Raw genomic sequence first — 22729 nt, 5'->3', positions numbered from 1 at the left:
AGGTTTCTCAAGAAAAATATGACATGCCAAAATGTTTTCAAGAAAGAGCTAAGAATAACTTATTTTCAGGCATTCTACCAAAAAATGAGAATCGTATAATCCTTCGGCAGCCATCTATCTTCCGTTAGAGCTTTTTATATCTGAAGAAGCTAATCAAATTTCAGAAAACACTAAAACTTTTCCCACATCATATGACAACAATCAAATGACCAATGAATTTTAACAACCTAAAATCCTAAAAGACAAAAGACAAAACAAACCAAATTTCACTAGAGACACATTACTAGAATAATTAAAGCAAATTTAGCGAATAGGAACCCAATATTTAAAATTAAAAGAGATCTAAGCCGAAAGAAAATGGAAAAAGTATAAAAAGATGAAGACCGAAGTGCGGTACCTAGAGTAAGCATCCCCTGCCACCCGTGAGTCACCAGTCATCTTCCCGAAAGAAATGTATAGTGAAAATATGTATAGTGATTCACTGGTTTTGGACACGCAGTGTGCGACGGGCGTGAGACGCTGTGCATACGGCTAGTTGTATATAATTCCCTTCTTGAACACATCAGGTTCTTGGTTAAAGGAATCATAAATGACCAATGAGCGTTAGTTCTTGTGGTAAAATGCATACTTTAGCGCATATCGAAGCACCTTATCGGCCCTTTTTACTCTGGCCCTTATTTTAGTGGCCGGGTAGCTCAGTCGGTAGAGCATTCGCCTTACAATCTCAGGGTTGTGGGTTTGATCCTCGGTCACCGCCAACTCAGCGGATGAGTAGCTTAGATTGGGTAATCTGATCTAGGCGGTAAGTTACTGGGAGCTGAGAGTTAGGTGTGGCGCTCCACCTCAGCATTCGATCTCCCAGGTCTAGCGCAAATAGAAAAGGGGATAGACTCCCTCACTCCCGGCTCCGCCGACAGCCACCAGATGAATATACTTTACTACTACTAATACCTTATTTGTGTTATTTATTCGTCGATGGCGTAATAAGTGCCAGCGTAAGGGATTGGAATTAAATTAAGGCCTAGCTAGGTATACATTTTAACCTACATATCATTTCTACCCTTTTAACACCGGTCCTTATTGCCGTTATTTTTTTCGTTGGAATTGAATTGGAACCGGGCTAAAAATGGAAAAAAGAATTGAGTCGGTGTTAAATGGGTCGGCCTTAAGGCTGATAAAGGCTGATATAAAAAGGGGATATAAGTTAGTTAAATGATTATATGACCGAAGGTTGATATAGTGGAAAACGTCCTTGCCTTCAGTGCGTAAGGATCCATTCTTGCCACTGCGATTAAGTTTTCATGTGTCTGCGGGTCAACCCCTACTATATTAGGGAAATTGGGTATTATAATTCTGATACAAGAAAGTGAATGATTTACCGGGATATATTGTGATGTGTACGCCTGCCACGTCTACTATACTCTCCCGCGTAGTTTGAGAGTTATCACTATGAAGTGGTACCAACGTGTGTCGCGTGTACAGACCTAGCGGTGTCTGGACAGCGCTAATTGTTTCTACTTGATGTAAAAGAAGGAATTCCTATACTTTGTAAGGACTAGGACACGTTCCGCCGACGGGGTTGACTCTTCATCATATCATCATGGCTGCGTGTTAAATGGATTTTGCGCTTTTCTGAATTAAACGTTTTCAAATATTTTTGGATTTTGATGGAAACTGGTGTTACAAAAGTGTGAGAGAAATTTCCTTAAGGTGGCCGTGACTTGTCCCACCTTTTTCTGGTAAGTCAATATTTGATTTATTTATCTCTTTTCTATTTATCTTTTTCTAATTTCATTGTTTAAAAAAAAAAAAAGAGAAACAAATTAGCGATTCATTCAAGTGGAACTGTTTGATCACGTGACTGTTCTTCATTTTCGAATAATAAACAAAAAGTTGTTTCGAATGAGAGGAAAAGTAATGCGACTGAAAGAAAAACCACTGTTTTTGTTTTGCTTTTAAATCATTGTAGGAAATATGGTAGATTTGTTCTATGGAGTTACAAGCTAATTGAAAGTGAGTTTATAATTTTTTTGGGTTATCTTTCATCTTCAGGATTCACAAGAGAGAATAAACTTTACAGACATTTCAGATTTAAATTTGATTTTTTTTGTTTTTCTTTTGCACGCATTTTCGGTATAAATTTTGAATATGAAATTTTTGCATTGTCGCATGTGAAGCAAATCAATGTAAATTGTATTTTCAACTTTTGTGACGTTTGTCAATGATGGTTCTTCTGCAATGTTACTTTGATTTAGAGACCCAGCTGGCACACAACATTTTCAACGTCCATGTGGCATTCATAACGTCCATGTAACGTTATATGAACGTTAGAACAACGTTGTGTGCCAGCTGGGGAAGTAGGCTTTTCAGAAAAAAGTGTCGAGGATATCAGCTCATTGGCAATTTTTAGATTTGTGTAATTCGACAGGCCACCATTAAATTTTGACCTGCTCTTTCCAATTTATTCAGTCCCTAGATACACCCCTTTCTCACAGCCCCGGTGGAACTTATTGCCACAGTAGGAATGAACATTTCTAATGCAAGTCCAATGGTAGTATGGCATGATACCTTTTTTCCTCAATGATCTTCATTTTTATCTACTAGATCAGAAAAAACCGATCTAGTGAGGAGAAATATAGATATCTGTAGTTTGCGACGGAAAAATATAATGACGGTCCTTATCCTTATATATAGGGACGTCCTTAAATATAGGTATCGTACGGCTTCATTGAATGGGATAAAAATTCTATTGTTTCTAGGTCAAAAAATTTGGAGTGCAATCTTTTTCCACTAAATTTCAAATGGGGATGAAAACAAAGTCAATTTTCTAGTGAGGCTGAAATTGTAGGGTAATTTTCCAACTGGGCACGATATTTTTGCCAAATTTTCCAGTAGATAGAGAGTTCCAACGGGTGTGTGGCATTATGGGCATCTAGATGTTCTGTATTTTTATACAATCTTTTCTAAAAGCGAAAGCCTAATGTTAGGAATGACTTCTGTTTTTATATACATAGAAGTGCTAACATGAATCAAACATGAATTGTTGTCAAAGAATGATGATGATGATATTTTGGCTCCATTTGGCTTTGTTCTGTTATCGTGTGGTGGATGCTAGACACAAACATATTTTTGGTAAGAAAATTTTCATTAGGTTGTTCCATTAAATTTCCATACAGGGGGGGTTGACGAACCTTTTTAAGGCAAATAAAGATTCTGTGAAAAGTGTGGATACCCCCTGGAAAATGGCAAAATTTGCAAAAGAACCCTTGGAAAAATTATTATACCCTCTAGAAATTTTAGAATAAACATCTACCTCCTGGAAAAATGAAAAAAATACTCCATTATACCCCTGGAAATTCTTCTCCGATTACCCCCTGGAAATGTTCGTCCATCCCCCTGTATTGATATAAAATGGAATGGCCCATTTTTGTGATAAAATTAAAAACATAATTTTTAATTCATTCTTTGGTGCATTCTTTACACCATGATTACACCGAATTTTTCTTTTTAACTCTTTCAATGCAACGAAAATCAAAAAAATCATTTTTTTTCCCTTTTTTAGAAGCTCAAACTTCAGATGCAATTATTTCAGCTTTAGAGCAATCTAAATAGGTCATGTTTGGGTTCGTTGGAAAGCTCTTTTTATGCTCTATCTTTTTAGCGTCCTCACAAAAAGTCACGGCAGCCGAAAAGTATCGTTCCAAATGGTACGAAATTAGCTGGGGTCCTGAAAGAGTTAAAAACATGAAAAAAATTACAAAATTAGAAAAGTTACTACAAGTTCTGTTTTTATCATTTTCGAGCTTTCTTGAATTTTAATTCATCGCCTACTTTCCAAAATTCCTCGCCCATGAACACTAACTAACCAGAAGAAAAAAGAAGAACATTTTTCAGGTCAAGATTTTGATGGTCATTTGGTATAAAGGATTCAACCATTTCATACTCCCGAATTGTTCCAAAGTTGTTCTTATTTTGGTTTAGAGCTTTTCTCTTTTAGAATAAGATTGTTCTAATAGCAAAAAGAGCTCGAGATTTAAGTTTTTAAAAATCAAACTTTCTTTCAGGGAAATCATCACATCACTCAAATGCCAGGCAAGCTATCCCATTAGCAGTTATCCAAGGTGGTTCACTCGCTTTTAAAAACAAAAACATCAACGAATCAGCTATCATTTCAGCCAATCAGGCTGCAGAATGGAATAAATTTCAATCAATGAACAATGAAACAATAGATCAAAATTTATATAATGGTACTTTAAACAATGGACCTTATAAACCATTCTTAAACCAAATGAACCAATCAGTGCCTTTCATTAATAGCAGTATGCTAAGTGCAACGATTAAAACGCAGAACGCTACTCCCCAAACTGATCCTATTGGTCAATCGGTTATTAGTGTAATTAACGGAACGGAAATAGAAAACAAAGTTAAGAATACTAACAATGCCACATTGAACGTTGCAGCAAAGGAGGAGCGTTCTGGAATTTATGGCGATACTCGAACGTTGCCTGTGAACGCAGACCATCATAATGTTTTCATTTATCTCAAGTCGAATGACGAAGGTACAGGTTCGTTTGTATGATCATGTCCTCCTTTCTTCTTCAAAGCATCTTTATAAAATCGATCTTTAGTGACATTAAGCTTCTCTATAACTTTGTCCTCGAGTGACTCCATTGGATGACCTTGTTTTTTTCTTTTGTTGTCATTAAAACAAAAGTCTCTTTGTTAGCGAATTATTTTGTCGGCGAGCTAAGTGTCCCAGGTAGCTGGTTTGTTGTTTAAGGACGAAGCTTTGGATGTCAGAGGTCGAGTGACATAAATTACCCCTTTCCACACGCCTTCCATAATTGAAGGGTGGGAACAGTCGATTAAGGACATTTGAATATGAAGGGATTCAAAATGCTATTCGTTTTAAGTTAGTTAAAGCAAATAAATTTCCTTAGCAAATCGAGGCATGAAAACTCTCTTTACTCAAAAATTTGGTTCGTTTTTATTCTTCTACCATAAAGTCAACCAAAATGAATTTTGAACTCATAACTGACTTATATTATCCAAATCTTAGTGAGCTCCATCCTGATTTCTTTTAGAAGGCACCGCAAAGAAGAAGAAAAAGAAGAAAAAAGAATATGCTAAAGAAGAAGGTATTGTGATTGGTCCAATTGACGGACCTCTTCCTGAAGAACATCATGGGAATGGCCCGCAAGAAAAAGAAACAAAGGATTTACACCAAGGAAATATCCAACCAACAAGTACAAACTTTTATTAATTTACAATTTTTAAATTTCTTCTTGTAAGCTGACATGACTTTTACTTTACATTGTACCTCTTCCTGTGCTCTATTTTCTTTAATTTCTTAATTTCTTTCTTCTGTAACTTTCAGGTCAAGGTCAATTGATCTCTTTGTAGTGTCATTCCTTGTGTAGTTTCATTTTATGTTTTACTTTTTTTATTTCTTTCTTCCAAAATGTATATTGGGTTTTGATTACTTGTCATGGTTAGTCGCTAGTTTGTATTTTCTTCAGTGTATATAACTTCACTATACCTCTTTTTGACATTCATTCAGGAATCTCTGACGTCTTTTCTTTTTGTTGATATGTTAATATAGGGCCACTAGTTGGATCTGGTCGAGTGACCCATTCCTAAGTTAAATTGTGCTTTTGAAATTTGTTTTGGTTGATATTTGAACATGAAATTTATGTCATAAGTAGTAAGTAGTAAGTCTGCAACCGCAGTCGGAGACGACCCGAAGGCTCCTCTTTCGATATCTATCTACCCGAAGGTAGGGGAGGGCGCCACCCTTTCTCCCTAGATCCACTTACCCTTGATTCTTCTCTTAATTACTGAGCATCAAGCAGAGAGGCATCAAGTACCATTTTGGGGATCTTTGGTATGACCCAGCTGCGTAGCTGGATGCTCTACCAATGCACTACGGTCGCATAAAGGTCGTTAAAGACATATTCTTAGAGTAATGATTGCCATATATTTCAAGGGAATTTTCACATCATGATAACCTGTCAGTGCACTGATTCTTTAATATTTCAGAATAAATGTTGATTAATGATCTTGTTTTTCCCTTTCATAGAATCGCCTGTCAACGAAATGAGGAAACCCAAAGGTGCCAGACGTCCGAAACGATTCACGTACGACTTCAATTCAAATAACAATAATGTTCGTAGAAACTCCTTATACGAGCCTGACATAAATCAATTAGAGCGCCTATCAGGAAGATCGTCACTTCCCAATGAGTTAGAATCATCATCCCGATATCCTGAACGATCCAGATCTTCATCTGCCTCTTCATCTTACGATAACTATTTTGCGGACCAGATGAAACGGGCTGAAATGCCATCTTCAAGTTATTTTTCATCTTCAACTCGTGAGAAGCCCAACATTGGAATGTACTCAACCAACCCATCTAGTCCTAATGACGCCGAAATCACAAATCTATTGAAAAATGACAAGGACCTCCAGCAACTAGCTAGATTGATGCCTGCAGGCACTAAAGTAATGATGAACGGCGACACGCAAGATACAACGGCCAACGTTAACGGCGTCTCAATAAGGGGCCAAGTACCGGAGTTAGCATCAAGGTATGAAGAGCAAAGACCAGAATCAAGACAACTATATGATGGATACCCAAGACAAGTCAACGAGGAACAGCAGCAAATGGACGGCCTCGTTGAACAATACCGTAAGGGAAATTCTGAGGATTCTCTATATAAACTTATGGAACAACAAAAGGTGGGACAAGAATCTACCAATTATGGTGAAACAGAAATGGCTGGTAACAGAGATAGATTGAGCTATGGAGGACAAGAATATATCGGGCGAAGACATAAACATAATAGAGGATCGAGATACGGTGGACATGTGGAAGATCTTGGACAAAGGACACAAAGTTACGGAGATGAAACCGTAGCTTCACAGGTTGAGAAGTACAGGAATTATGGGGGAGGAGATGCAGGTCGTAGATCTTATGGTAGTTCGTCGATACAGCAGTTACAAGAAGAACAATATCAACGGCAACTTCAAGAGCAAGAACAAGAAAAACGAAATCAACAAGAATATTATAGTTCTCTAAGAGATCAACGGGAAGAAACAGGTCTCGGACGGAACCAACTGCAATCTCTTGGTGATTACAGCGCTGGTCAAACTCAAGCAGCACAATCTGAAGAAAGTTACCAATCTGAAGAAGGTGGTAGTGAAATGAATTCTTTCCTTAATACAAGAGATTCTACGAGAGAAGGCAACGTTGGTAAATATGGTAGTGGTTCTTATGATGAATATAACCAAGGTCAGCATAAACCAGCCAGTGATATCAGTGATCGTGAATTGATCTCTAAACTTTTGGATATGCTCAGAGAAAAAGAACACTCGAACGATGTTGCTCAAACAGAATCGAATTACAATTTCCAGCACCATATGGAAAGCAATCAATTCTTACCCACTCCAGGTTCTTTCAGTCCTTACAATCCTCAAGAAGAATTCGCTGGTACAAGTCGATCAAACTTCCCAGAGCCTTCAGACCATCAATCAACCTACTTTGAGAATCTACAAAGTCAACAACCAGCATCCTATAACACACCAACACAAAGCCTCCTACAATCTTTAATACAATCACTGTCAAAAAGCAACAATGCACCATACTATCCTCCCCAACAAGAAGAGAGAGGATTTTTCCAGCAACCAGAACCAGAACCATCGTTTAGTAATTCATTCAATGCACCACCACAATCGATATCACTACCCACTGAAACAGCAGCTAAAGGTGAATATATGATTTCTAAAAGTTTGTTTCGGAATCTGGTTGTTACTAGAATTTATGTCCAATTGGACCGTTCCATTTTATATCCATACACGGGGTTGGACGAACATTTTCAGGGGTTAATTGGAGAAGAATTTCCAGTGGGTTTAAAGTAGTAGTTTTTTCACTTTCAAGGGTCAAAAGGTTATTCCAAAATTTGGTAAAAGACTGATTTTAGTTCGCCTACCCTCGATTTTAAGGTATGAAAAGATTTTTTTAAGGGTTCTTATGCAAATTTCCAGGGGGTGTCCACACTTTTCTAAGAATATTTTTTGCCTTGTAAAGGTTCGTCCACCCTCGTGTGATTAAAATTTAATAGGACAGCCAATTAATATCGGCAATAATATCTTTAAATCTAATTTGGTGTGGGTGTGGGTGTGGGTGACTGCTCTCTGATAATTTGGAACGTGTAGTGTGCAACAATGGTAGAAATAAACTTGTAATAAGAAAGTTATCAAACTGCAAAATTAAGACACAAATACAATCCAATATCTGTCTTTGAAACTCATGTACTTCATAGTCGAACGAATAAGTCACCCAGAATCTATTTAAGCGACGTGCAATATTTGAGTTATTTTTTTATAAACTTACTTTTTTATATTTTCCGATGCAACTTTTCAATATTCGATTTCTATGTATGGAGATATCCACATAAATCTTGTAACCAAAGCTAACTAGAATTTCTATATAAGAACAAACTATATAAGAACATAAGATTTTGCCAAAATTTTAAGAACAAGTAAAGAACATTTTAAGGCTTTGTGGACTCTATAATACCCGATTCCTTGAGGAAATGTACAAAAATACCCACAAAATGGCACAACATTATCAGAACATCTGAAGGCTTGGAAAAATGTTGGATGTTCTCATAAAAAATGTACACATTTGTAATCCCTTCCTACTTTTAAATGACAAGGCTCTGACCATTCATCTCTATCTTTCAGCCCTAGGTATTCCAGTGATCAACATGCCAGGATTGGACTTTCAACGCCAACAAGGTGTTACAATGTTGATGGTCAAAACACCTCCAAATAATTTCGAAGAGATTGATAAAAAGGAAGCGAAGAAAGAGAAAGTTGAACATAAAGGTAAAAGATTTATCGTGCACATAGGTATAGAAATTTTTATCCGACACGGTAAACCTGTGAAGGTCGGGAAAAAAATTTCAACACGTGGAATGTTGCCGACTATCATTCATCCCCGATGAAAAATTGGCCCTATCCATTAGTAAGAGTTGTTGCGTACGAGGCCGGTAATCCACCATCGGAATATTAGATACGTAAAAGATCTACAGTTCTTTGCTCCAAACGTGATTTGCTAGTTGTTTTGTTTATAACCCCGATTGAGGTATACTTTAACCAATAATAGACTTCAAGGGACACTAGGTTTGTCGGATGATGGGTGGTTGAAAAATTCTGGTCAAAATCAAGGAAAAGTATTAATTTTGGTTAAGTTTCTTCTACAAAGAGTATACTTCCTTTGAATAGATTTAGCAAATACCTTTTTGATATTAACAGAATTGACAACAGATGAAGGACAGCGGTTGCTTGGCAACAAGAAAGATAAACAACCTCAAGATGAAAAGAAAAGGGAAGAACAGGAAAAGAGTAAGAATCTTCTTTAAAAGAGAATTCATGTCTTTATAAGAACACGAGGCTCACTTTTTTGCCAAAACCTAAGAATAAGTTGAGAACAATCTCAATCTCAGTTTGTAGAAATGGTGGAAAGAAAATTGCTGATTATAAGTCCCCTTTGATGAATAAAGTAAGCTTAATTAGTATTATTTCAAGAACTTTTAAGCCTGAGACACGAAAAAGTAAGAGCATCCTCAGTCAAAAAGTGCGGGATGTACAGTGGAGTATCATCAACTCGAACCGCCACTTTAACTCGAATGTCTCCTTAATAACTCGAAAAGTTTTATGGTCCCTTCAGTTAACAATTCCATATAAACCTTACTCAATATCTCGAAATTTCCTTTACTCGAACAATTTTGTGTTCCTCGTGCGTGTTCGAGTTATGGAAACTCAACTTTTGATTAATTTAATTAATACACTTTTTTTGGTTATATGTGCTCCCACTTTCTGTTGTTTACCGTCACTAACACGATTCGAATGATTGAAGAAGTTGGGTTCGAACTTATCTTAAATCAGACAGTCTACCTTAATTTGGATCTTATTTGAATATCTTATGTAGATGATTTTTCACTGACGTTAAAGAAAGCTGCTGATTTTGTCCTTGGAAATGCAGTCAGTTCTGGTAACATCAGTTTAACACAAAGAGCTGCTATCGAAAGAAAATTGACTACCCTTCTCGAACAAAAATTCAAGAACAAAACACAAGGTATTATGGTATAAAGAATGTTTGTTTTAATTTTGTAGGGAAAAAAACAAAGTCAGTCATTTTTAGTATTTCGGTTTTTCTCTTCAACACCTCTGTCTCACAGCCCCGGTGAAACTTTTTCCCACAGTGGGGATAGAAATTCTGTTGGGATGGTTTGGAGTGCATTTTTTTTATTTCGAATGGGGTTGAAATCAAAATAAATTCCCCAGTGGGGCTAAAATTCTAAGATATTTTTCCTACCAGGGACGCAATTTTCGCCAAATTTTCCAGTAGAGCTGGGACTCCAGAGGGTCTGTGACACAGGTGTTCTTCAAATTGATACTTACATTCAATTCTTGAATTTACGAATCTACCCTTTTTGGTGAAATGACGAGTTGTTTGGATCTTTGATTTATCATCCCTTATAAAAAGTATCACATTAATATTTGCCTCGATCAGATATTTCATCACTCGTCCATCCTTCGTTTAAAATTAGTGAACTTGTTTCCTGAAAATATTCTATCTTCACAACAGTGCGTAAAGTTATTTATTTGGACGCATTTTCATCTAAAAAAATAAGTTTATCTGTCTTAAATTCATAAAGATTTTTAAAAAGAATTATGGCTAATTTGTTGCATAAGGTTAATTTTAGCCGGATTTAATTATGCCTCATAGGTGAAGTGAAGTATGCTTTGAAGAGAGCCAAGATCCCTGGTGCGTGTGAAGATACTATTAAAGATTGTTTCCAATTCAAGGAAGGTGGTGTTTGTCCCTTCATGAAGACTTTCATGAAAGCTAGTTGTCGAAAAACATGCAATGACTGTTCCATTGGTGGTGGTGGTAAGCGTATTTTTTTGTTTCCTGTATATTCGTTAATTTTAGCATACTCTAGTAAGTAAATCAGCGACCGCAGTCGGAGGCGACCCGGAGGCTCTTCTTTCGATCTATCCGAAGGTAGGGGAGGGCGCCAATCTTTCTCCATGGATTGCTCCACTTACCCTCGATCCTTCTTTTAAATTCTGAGCACTAAACAGAGAGGCATCAGATCAAGTACTATTTTGGGAATCTTTGATATGACCCGACTGGGGGTTGAACCCACAACCTTGCGCACCGTAGCCGGATGCTCTACCACTGCACTATGGTCGCATATCCTAAGGTCCCGAATAAACGTCCCCCCGGTTATTAATTTTCGCAAAATTTTTCAGGTTTATTAAATACTTTGAAAGAAATTCGAACCTCTTTTTTCAGCACCCCCCCCACCTACTATTCAGGATCTTAGAGTACTCTTTGTGATACTGAAAAATAAAGGCAAAAGAGTCTTTTTAGAACGACAATTTTCAAGAATTGCTTTAAAGCGAAGTCTTGTATATTTGAATGGTAGCCTTACCACTCCCCGATGCTGTTCACCAGTGTTTAGCACTTCTACTCAAAATTTCAAATTTCTATATTTCTATATTTCTATTTTTGAATGGGTGGAGTTTTACTTTTTACTTAGTTTCACTAGCATACTAGATGACGAGATTTAAGAGAAATTAGGGTATAGTCATGAAAACTAAATGACAATTTTAGTCTATAAATTTTCGAGATTATTTTATCCAATAAGAATTGCCGTATCAACATAACACCTTTGTTACCCGATTTAACCCGTATACACCTTTTCAACCATTTCGCGTGGTCAGACGCATGCCACTTAAGTATTTAGTTATCCCCCTAAACTCGATCCAATCCTTTTTTGACACATTTTTCTAATGTCTTTAGGTGCGAAAAAAAGGAATGGGACGGGTTTCAGTGGAATAAAGCGAACAAAAAAATGCCCGCGCGGCAATTGGTGGGTCCGGACTTGAAGCCCCAGTGATTTATGATTTCTTTGGCCCACCTAAATTCGTTGAATGGGTCAAGAGAAAACTGGAAATTTGTAGAAATAATTTGAATAATAAGACTAATAAGTGCTTGAAATAAAAATGTCTAAGAAATTTTTTTTTCGATTTTGAACGCCTGTGACTCGTTTAATATTCAATGTCCGCTAATTGGAGAACTAAAATAGGGGTTTAGCCATTTTGTGCGAAAAAGTTTGTCCGCTTATCAGAGGGTCCGCTAGTTGAGTGTCCGCCTTTTGAGATTTTGACTAGGAAACGGCCGGGGAAAATAAAATTGTCCGCTAATCAGAGGTGTCCGCCTTTTAGAGTGTCCGTTAATTAGAGGTTTTACTGTATTACGACTCACAGAGTTCCATAAGACAAAGGGACTTTAAGAATAATTGCACTTAGGATCATCCTTTCTAAAAGGAGTATTCCTCACTCACGCTTCCGGCCCCCTAGTTAGAATTATTCTTAAAATCTATTCAAAATACTCCAATCTTTTCAGCTTTTGACGAGGTGAAAGTGGATGATTTCATCAAGAAAAGTAAGCAACATGTCAAACAAGATATCATTACAGATTTACCAGGTGCTTTGAAATCGTTCCAATCGACCACTGTTGCGAGAACTATCTTACACGAACGGAAAAAGAAACTCAATAAAAGTAAGTGTACCAGCTTTTATATCCACCATGACTTAGATTTTCAATAAGAAACCTTAGTCTAGCAAGCTAAACAGCTATAGCTAAGAAAGGTTGGGTACACGTTTTTTTTTTATTAGAACCCAGTTTATAAGAACATTTAGGCTGAAATTCGTCGAAAAATTAAGAACCTCGTAAGAACATGCCCAGCCTCAGTTTGGAAAAAAATGACAAGAAACTACAACTTTTCTTCTTTTCAAGCAGTTTTAACCCAACTTAGGCATGGATTTTCTAAAATCGAGAGTCAAATATTGTCCAAATTGTACCAATTTTATATGCTCTTTATTTTGCATGATATTGTCGATTTAGAGTAGTCTGAAAAATTAAGAACGCATTTAAGAACATTTAAGGCTGAAAATTGCTAAAAAAATAAGCACATCCAGGCTCAGCCAAATTTTAAGTGTTCTAATAAAAAAAAAACGTGTATGATAAGGAAAACTGAAGCAAAAATTATTTTTTTATTCTATAAAATTATGGTATTATCACCTATATTACTGAATCACACTTATAAATTGACTCCAGTCTGACGTCACCTGCTATTAATGGAATCGCATGGCTTCTGTGCGTATCCTATACCAAGAAACACCAATTAACATTTTCATTATAGTACCAGAGGACCCAGTAATGTATTTATCCTTCGAGAAATCGAACACCAAAGGAGTCGTCGTTGATCAATCGAAAAACAATAACAATGCCCAGGTTATGAAAGGAGCAACCATATCACAACATCCATTGGGTGAGATTTGATTTTTGAACAATGATTTTCTCTTCTTGTTCTAAAGGTGACAATGAGAATACATGTTCAGAGCTATATTTTTGGTTGATTAGATTAGATTCTCTCCTTAGAAAGGATTCACCTTTTGTTGATACTATTTTTTATCGAGTTTCATGCATAAGACTATAGGTAAAATTTCAAACTCTTTAATTCCTAAATATTCTTAGCTCTAGTTTAGACGGCCGACTTTCTGCCCTGCCTATTATAATTGTTAGAGTAGGCAGAAAGAGGGCACAAAGCTGGTTGTTAAAATCTTTGCTTGGAAAGGTTTGAAAGAAGACATTGCATTGACGTCAAAAGAGGGCTATGCATCACTTTAGACAGCCCACTTTATGCCCTCTTTAATTGGCCCAGCGCTAGCAATAGGGCCTTTCATCAGCACTTTTCCGTCCGTGTATCTGTCTGTCCGTTTTGGTAGAAACGGCGCTTAAAACCAGTAACACACTTTTTAATTTTGCCGTCTGGAGAGGGAAAAGCTTGCTAAAGTCGGATACTGGCTATAAAAGATATATTTTCTGATTCCGCGCTCCTTCAAAACAATTTTCAAAACAAAACAAGATGGCAGTCGAAGCGAGGAGGTTGATTCATACTTTCTTGAACATTTTCTTTGCTTTAGTGGTCAAGAGACTTTCAAACCAAAGAAATTTTGTAATTATTTTTCTTTATAAACCTTTTTTCAACATTCTGCCATACCTTATAGTCTTTGCTCAAGTTTTCATTAAGTTTTATGAGTGAAAATTCTACCTTAAATCACTTTCATTTTTAGTTTCTTGTTTTCAAAAAGACTTTAAAAATTTTTAGGAAATAATGGCTTCTGATATAGAAATAAATAAACTGAAATGCAGCTGATGTGTAAAATTGAATAAGATTGTAACTTTTTTCTTGATGCTACATAAGAAAACAGTCACTTCTGGATCTGTCGCTGTTCAGGCTGTTAACAAGAAACAACGGTGGTCAGCAGTGGTGGGACGTGGTATGATTTTCAAACTCAACACATAATTATTTCAAGTAAACTGATTCTGGAATTTGGTAATGGACACTAAAATGGAGCCCATGCGTAAATTGGAACAATATTGGAACTTTTTCCATGATGCTACGCGTGAAAATGGTTATTTCTGGATCTGTCTCGTTTGACGATTGGTGGCTTGATTTGTGGCTTGATTTGTCAAACTCGACACAGAATTATTTCAAATAAGCTGATTATGGAATCATGTTAATGGAGACTAAAATGCAGCTCATGTGTAAATTTGAACAAGATTGGGACTTTTTTCATGATTCTACACATATATTAAATAAAATGGTCATTTCTGGATCTGTCGCATTAAACGATCGGTGGCTTGATTTTTCAAACTCGACTCACATAATTATTTAAAGTATAAACTGATTCTGGAATCTGTTAATTGACACTAAAATGCAGCTCATGGGTAAATTTGAACTAGATTGAAACATTTTTCATGGTTACAATGCATGAACAGTGAAAATGGTCATTTCTGGATCTATCACTCACATTAACTGTTAACTCACATTAAATCTCATGAATTTTATTAGCGTTGATATGCAGACCGTAAACTATTTTATCGTCTAGTTTTTTAAAGATTATTTTTCTGGTTTACTGTCTGGTCCAACTAACATGCCTGCAGGGATATATCTCCCTGAATATGTGAGTGCACCTAATTGGTTAAAAAGCGCCCACTCACTATATATTCGCGGGTTTTTTAAAATATTTTTCTATGGGCGCACATAATTTATGGAAATTTTCCACCCACCCCCCCCCCCTGAGATTGGGTAACTTGCATCAGTGGAGGCTAACATGCATAGCCCTCAAATGAAAGACCTGGCTGGTCATTAAAATACAAAATTAAATCAAAACAAAAATGGTAGAGTAGAGCTGCGAGCGGAGCTGCATAGTTGTATTTTAGTGACCAGCCAGGTCTTTCATTTGAGGGCTATGCATGTTATGCATGTTATGTTAGCCTCCACTGATGCAAGTTACCCAATCTCACGGTACCTGAGAGTATTCAACCGGGTGAACCTGCGCCGGTTGGTAGGAGACCATTCAATAAAATTTCAAGCGTCTAACCAATGAGAAGTACAGCGGTGATTTTGGAAAAATTTTCCCTGTCTTCACTTTGATCCATGTCAACAGGATCATACATTTGCTGTTTTGCACGCTCTTTATCAACACGTTACTTTTCGCTGGGCCTTCAAGCCAACAGGCTTCTTGTTCACAATTAGAATAGGTAGGGCAAAAAGTGGGCCGTCTAAACTAGAGCTTAGGAGTCGATTAATTAGACGAAAGCTACTATTCCTAAACATGAAACGAGACTAGAAATATAATTTGAACTTTTAAACATTTGGAAAGAGTTACATCGGATCACCCAAAGTACCTTCATGTTTTTTTTTTATTTTCTTATCTCTGATCCTGTCTTTCTCTTTTCTGACTGTCTGAGTTTCTGAGTTTCTGAGACTTAGTTTCTTATTTCTGACTGAGTTTTCATACCTGTCAATCATTTGTCCATCAATTTCGACCAACCTAATTTTCGCACCGAGTGGGATTCGAACCACCACCAAAGAAAGACCTTCAGATTCGGAAGCCAGCGCTCTATCCACTGAGCCATCGCCGCACATTAAATCCACGTAATTCATAACATATTATACCAAACTAGCAAAAGACGGGGGTAATGTTATTATAATATGGGTAAAAGTACCCCTTTTTTAAACCTGACTGAAATTCGAGCCGTTACTAGCAACCCTGCGGGGCCCAAGGCGCCGAGTATGCACCCGGCACAGTAACAAGCCGTTACTAGCAACCCTGACCCTACCTAACTGTTAGTTAATCAAAATCAATTCCAAACAACAAAACCCCGGAAAGGTGACTATCAGCGATCCGTGGATAAAAAAATAAAAAAATGAAAAATAAAAAAATGAAGGTAACTTTGGGTGATCCGATATAACTCTCTCCCTCATTACAGGAACATGTGGCAAAGTGGCTGAAATGAATGATGGTGCAATTGCGTGGAGTGGTAAAACATTCACACGGAAACCAAAGCGCGCCATTTCTATATTAATGTGGGTTAAAGTCAATAAGAGTGGTTTGATCAATTGGTTTGCCAATGGTAAGACAGGAACTAAAAAGTTTTACACGAAGACGGAAGGAGCTGTGGTACCACCCAAAGTATGGACACATGTAGCTGGTACATTTGATGGAATTAAAGGTAATAAATATCTTTAGGGGGAGATATTTTCGTTGAAGTTTGAATATTTGTGGTTATTTGCCAAAATTAATTCCTGCCAAATTTAGCTTTTTCTCGTGAAAGTCTTCAAACTCTTAAAAGAATATAAACATTGAACAATTAACAGGCCATATGCTAAAGTCCATTCTCGCCATATTTTAAACGTGTTCTTGAATCTCCATTATTAACTTTCTCAGCACCCGGGTAAAAAAACATCACTTTGGTAAATTTATGTATTGTCTAAATTAAATTTGACGCATCGCATTTTCAGGAGTTGCTCGTATTTACGTCAACGGTGATCTAGAACAAGAAGAACAGCAAGCTCCCATCGAAAAGCTCGAATCTGATTGGCTGGAAAATGGAATCGGATCTCTATTCGGAGATGATTCGTTACGCTATGTTGACGAATTCTACATTTATGATCGTGCATTGAAAAGCAATGAAGTTCGATCCTTATTTAACCGATGTGTATTTAACAGAATGATTTTCCATTATGGATTTCAAAAAGGCAATAATTCGATCATCTACGATCAATCTGGTCTAGAAAATAATGCAATTATGAAGTCAGGTAATGATTGTCATCTGATCAAGTTCCAGCTGGCCAACAACGTTGTTTCAACGTTTATCCAATGTTCACAACGTCCATGTAACGTTAGATGAATGTTGAAACAACTATGCCAGCTGTTGTTACCTTATTATCCATACAAGACTTGATATTCTTAAGACAAACCATGAAGATTTAGTTCTATACGTTTCAACTTTTCCCAGAGTGGGCTGCTAAAAATTCTCTTTGACACGTTAGTACTAACGGAGGAAGGGACTCTTTCTAAATAGTTGGGAAACTAATGTTAATAGCTTCCGAAAAAACGAAGCTTTTTATTCAATTTGTACCTTATATTACAAGGATCATGTGTATAAAATTTCATTGAAAAAGACTGCCTAGATTAAAAGTTTTAGGGATTGTACATGAAAAGCCGCCCCCCTTATAGTTTTGAACCGCCCCCAAAATCCTATAGTATGAAATGGCAAATGAATCACCGAGTTTTCTTGATTTTCATTATTTCTAGGTGCGAATCAGAAAGAAGATTGCGGCAAATGTGGTTATTGTTTGGACTTGACTCAAGGTCCGGACCCTCAACTCGATATTCAGCGTGTCCCAGTACGTGGTTTACCCACATCCAAAATCTCAATCACGGTCTGGGTGATGTTAAACAGCACACGTGGTGTTCATAATATTTTCACTACTGAAAGTGATAAAGGAAATATTGGATACCGATTACAAGTCATCGATGGCGGTGTACGGTTTGCCATTGGTACCGATATTGAGAGTGTTCCTGAAATAATTGACATGTGGTCTCAAAATAAAATTTTAGTGCCAGAGGGCTTATGGACACACTTGACGGCCACCTATAATAATGAAAATGGAGTCGGCAAAATCTTCGTTAACGGTATTTTGAAACTCGAGAAAATAGCAAGTCCCGACAAACGAGAAGATTTACCGACAAATTGGGATAACGAAGCAAGTGTGGGTGACGAGACTTTCCGAGGATTTTTAGATGAGTTTGTGATTTATAATTGGCAATTAGACGAAAATGAAGTCATTTATGTTCGTGATTATTGTGCTGATAAACCGAAGCTGGTTCGTTTTACGGTACGCGTACCTTTAACGAAAAAGACTTTAGTGCCTCATGGTGCTACAGCTGGAAAGGCTATCAAATCAGTGACAAATCATACTGATAAGGCGTCTTGGTGGGATTTATATAATGAACTTCTACAAAGAAGAATAAAACGAAGTCGAAATCTGATCGCTAAACGTGACATGAAAACGATGCATGAACTTGAAGAAAATCCTGAAAAAGCTGCCATTTTGTTGAAAAAGAAAAAATAGAATTGAAGCGCTCTATTTGAACCTATAGAAAGGGTTTAGTAAAGATTTCTTGTTCGAATGTCTAGTAAGGTGGCGAGAATAACGATAGCCCGTGGGACATTGAGAAGAGTCAGTTTCATGATCTCTAAGGATATGAAAAACACTTGATCAGACACGTGATCTTTATTAGAAGAAGAAAACCCATACGAAGAACATGATTGGTTGAGAGAGTTGAGCACTTCGGATAAACAATAGACATTTCCTAATTACCATGATGAAAACATAGAGATATAGAAGCTGATGGAAATTTCAGATCGTTGGTTGTTGTTGGCAATTTATACTTGTAATACAGTTGACTTTTGCTAATTCGAACTCGAACTGGGAATCTAATTTGTTACAATTACAAAGACATTCGAATTATTCGAGTATTTTAAGAGAGGGTTTCTCACAGAAAGGGAATGAGAAAAAGTTCAAATTATAAGAAAGATTCGTAAAAAGAAGCTCATATAAGCGTGAGTTTACTGTACCTAACAATTATACATGTCAGAATGACTAACAAAAATTTCAGAGGGGTATTATTAGTTAAAGAATTTCAAATCATTTTCATTTATGCTCATGCGTATTATATATTTACGCTATAAATGAATCTAGTGAAGGGTGTATGAATAAAATATGGGTGTATTCTAACACATTCTACTTCACAAGTATTAAAAATTGTATTTAACTATCTGAGATAACAAATTGTTTGACGTGTTTATCCCAGCATTGATATTTGGCGTCACAGGTAGTGAAATAGAAAAATTTCTTGTCGGGCTCATATCGAATTTGTACTGAATGGAAATGAGCATTAGTTGTGGTAGACTCCTTGGTCAAAGTATGGCCACCTTTCAACATTTGTACTTCAGCTGCGTCCAATTTGATTTCATGGGTGTGTCGTGGTGCGCATGCGCAGGTTGATTCTCCCATCAACAGTGTTGTGTCTTCATTACCGGAGTCGAGGTCAGCGTTTTTCCAGTACATCTTTTGCCATTTTTCTTCATTCATGGTGACTTCTCTGACAGCGTTCAATTCTTTCCATACAGATGATCCTTCACCGTGAACTGGAAAGATTGGATATCTGGTTCTCAAAACACCAACATCTTTGATTTGTGGTAGGAAAATGTGTGTTCCAGCGGCTCTGACTTGTCTTTCGACGCCATCTTGATCCAATACACACGTAACACCACGTGCTGTATCAGCTGCACTGCTCTCCACAGAAGCACCAGAGTAGAATGCTGCAGGTGTCATGTAGAAATTACGGCTGTTGATGCCAGTATAAGCCTTGGCAGCGCCTGCTGCGCAATTACCATTTCGTTTGCCGTTGCCATTGATGATTTTCAGATTAGCAGTTGTTTGGTCACCATGGTGCTTCAATTTGTAAGGATTCCATTTATACAACGGTGTCATGTAGATGATCTCCAATGGGATTGCATATGACCATTTTTGTCTGAACATTTGGCATTCCTTTTTTCCCTTATTTCCCTTATTTTTGACACATTTGTTGAATTCAACGCCGGCAATCTTCTCTTGTGTATTGAGAGCAGCAAACATGTAGTCATCATTGTAACCACGATGTTGTTTGACCGATCCCATAGCATCTGCACCAATAGTGAACCATCTGTGATAATAACCAGCATTGAGTTTACTTCCATCCAATTGCATTGCTTTACCATCTAAACCTTCATCCTCCAAATCAACTGAAAATGAAAAAATATATATATATTTTTACTCAGAAAATTGAGACAGGGTATAAGCTTTTAAAGTTGTTAATTTTATTTTGACCTGAATCCCGGCACACTGCTATCGACAATAATGTAATCTTATAGAGACTGTCATAAACGTTAGATGGACATTAAAAAACAGCTTTGTGCCGGTTGAAATGAAATAAAAGGATGAGAAAAGATGAAAGTCAATTTTTATCGACAAATCCACCATTAGCCAAAGAGTACTAGTTTTAGTTTTGGAGATCAGGGAACTTTCGTGTGCAAATCACTGCCCGAACTTTTTCATTATTTTGTACGAGACGCTAACCCACTTGGTACACAACGTTGTTTCAACGTTAATCTAACGTTTGGACGTTGTGAACATTAGATAAACGTTGAAAAAACGTTGTGTGCCAGCTTGGAATGTTTTTATGAGTTATGGAATTATGACAAATTAATAATGATAATGTTGTACCTTGATAATTATCTTTGCCAGGGATTTCTTCCATGAGTTCATCAAGGAGAGTTTTCCAGCTTTCTGGTCTTTCTCTGAAAGTATCTTGATCTTGAGTGTTGAGTTGGTAACGCGCAGATCGTGAGAGAGCATGTCTCAGGATGTCTTTGTTGTTCCTCATGCGAGCTGATAAATCTTCTATAACTCTCAATCGTTTGGTTGGCAAGTGACGTTTCAGTGGATGACACATGATACGATAATTCCATTGGGCAAAGTTAGGGATTGTATCGTTGACTAAACCCATAATTTGGTTGGTAAGAACGAGAGATTCTCTTGTCGCGATTTGGTTCCAGAGTAAGCAATATATCTTGATTTCTCGTGAAGTTCCATCCATGATTTTGCATCTACAAAATGACGATCAGATGCAAAAGGCTCGTCAATTTTTTGTGCTGATGCAGTCCAGGCACCTTCTAAGTAGCACAACGTAGCTTTGAAGTATGGTTTATAGTCGCGGTGTTTTGGATCTTGATTTCTCCAAGCTTTGAAGTATTCTCTCATTTCGGCGATTTGTTCATCGATGGTTTCTTTAGCTTCGACTTGTGGTGGTACCTGGAAAATAACATCATGATAAATTCAAACTGATGAAGAATACTGTAAGAGGCATTAAAAACATTTTATAAAGAGTGTAATTGAAGATCTATGCTTTCGAGAGGAAAGCATTTTTTTCTTGACTTTGAGAACACTCTGGAACTTCTGAAAATTTAATTCAACAACAGAGAAAAATACATGACTTGACAGCATGCAAATCTATAGTCTGAATTGCAGAACTCTTTAGATATATACCTCCTCTGTAAGAAACTCTTTTCGCACCCAGCAGACACAACGTTATTTCAACGTTTATCTAACGTTATATGGACTTTGTGAACGTTAAATAAACGTTGAAACAACGTTGTGTGTCAGCTGGGTAGAGGATAAACAGAAACGGTAGCAAAATTATAAATTTCCGCGGGTCTAATGAAAATTAAATTTTCAATAATAGGATAAAGAAAAATTTATATTCTTACATCAGGGAATGGCACTTTCTCGTACGCATTGAAATTTTGAGATGTTCGGTGAGGCATGTACAATCGGTAATCGTTGTGTCTTGTCTTAAATTCAATCCCATTAAGGACAGCTGTAAGTTCTCCCATTCCTACAGTACGGTCATTATTAGCATGCTCGTGAATTGCAGCTGCGGATCTACCAGTATGGGTGTTGATATGGTAGTTCTTTAAACCATTGCTTCGTTGTCGGTTGACTTTTAAACCTGATTGGCCTTCAGTACGGACACGTGTTTCGGTGAAAAATTGTTGGAGCATAACTTGACGTGAGAGTGCAGCCAATGTTGATTTGACGGATTGGAATTGTTGTTCGGATACTTGACATCTTTGTTCGACCACCAATAAGGAAAGCACGAGGAAAAACAGCTTCATCTGATGATGTAAAAAAGAAAATTTTCAAATATTTGAGTAATATATCAGTGAAGGAAGAGAGTCTATCACCATGCTTCCGTAATACCCTTTGCTGGAAGCTCTTGTGAAGTTCTTGAACACAGTTCCTTCCGTAGTTCAAGTCTGTGATCAAAATCTTCACACCAGCAATTGGATTGCTATTTGTAATATTTTCAAATATTTGATTAAGATTCTGTTTGTATTCTGTAAGTTTTCAAGGCCTTATCAAGGTATCCTGAGTTCCCCTATTAATCTATACCGCGTACTTATCTCTTCCGGAATCTCCCCGTTTAATGAATGTTCCCTTTCTAACTATAATGTCAGCGTGTGTACCTAAGCTACAACTAGACGGGTATCCCCTAAACTAAACATGCAAAAGCGTGGCTTTTCACCCCATTTGTCCTTAGTCCCAGTAGCATAGCCAGCAGGGGTGCATAATTTTTGTAAGAGAGCAGATTTTTATGACACAGTAATTATCTATTTATAATGTAA

The 22729-nt window shown here is 37.0% G+C and overlaps 2 protein-coding genes across 3 annotated transcripts; one reads left to right on the top strand and one right to left on the bottom strand.

Moving 5' to 3' along the window:
• Nucleotides 1–1883: 1883 nt before the first annotated feature.
• Nucleotides 1884–19051, top strand: LOC136812159 (uncharacterized). 2 transcript variants are annotated; one of them, XM_067068636.1, is made up of 14 exons: nt 1884–2013; nt 3015–3132; nt 4065–4565; nt 5085–5246; nt 6080–7765; nt 8746–8889; nt 9319–9408; nt 9995–10141; nt 10796–10960; nt 12485–12640; nt 13284–13412; nt 16424–16666; nt 16956–17252; nt 17752–19051. In XM_067068636.1, exons 2-14 carry the CDS (start codon nt 3036–3038, stop codon nt 18570–18572), a joined length of 4638 nt encoding a protein of 1545 aa, XP_066924737.1. In that variant the 5' UTR covers nt 1884–2013; nt 3015–3035; the 3' UTR covers nt 18573–19051. The 2 variants fall into 2 exon arrangements, with proteins under 2 accessions (XP_066924737.1, XP_066924738.1); XM_067068637.1 differs by having other exon boundaries at nt 1896–2013; nt 4065–4559.
• A 104-nt stretch (nt 19052–19155) lies between these two features.
• LOC136812160 (uncharacterized) lies at nt 19156–22219 on the bottom strand. The gene is made up of 3 exons (XM_067068638.1): nt 21812–22219; nt 20769–21356; nt 19156–20287 (listed from the first exon to the last, which is right to left on the bottom strand). Exons 2-3 carry the CDS (start codon nt 21139–21141, stop codon nt 19272–19274), a joined length of 1389 nt encoding a protein of 462 aa, XP_066924739.1. The 5' UTR covers nt 21142–21356; nt 21812–22219; the 3' UTR covers nt 19156–19271.
• Between the last annotated feature and the right edge of the window lie 510 nt (nt 22220–22729).

This window comes from Clytia hemisphaerica, unplaced genomic scaffold (assembly GCF_902728285.1).
Source record: "Clytia hemisphaerica strain Z4C2 unplaced genomic scaffold, Clytia hemisphaerica genome assembly, whole genome shotgun sequence".
Taxonomy (NCBI): domain Eukaryota; kingdom Metazoa; phylum Cnidaria; class Hydrozoa; order Leptothecata; family Clytiidae; genus Clytia; species Clytia hemisphaerica.
Note: the sequence above shows the minus strand (reverse complement) of the source record. Positions and strands in the feature narration are given on the sequence as shown.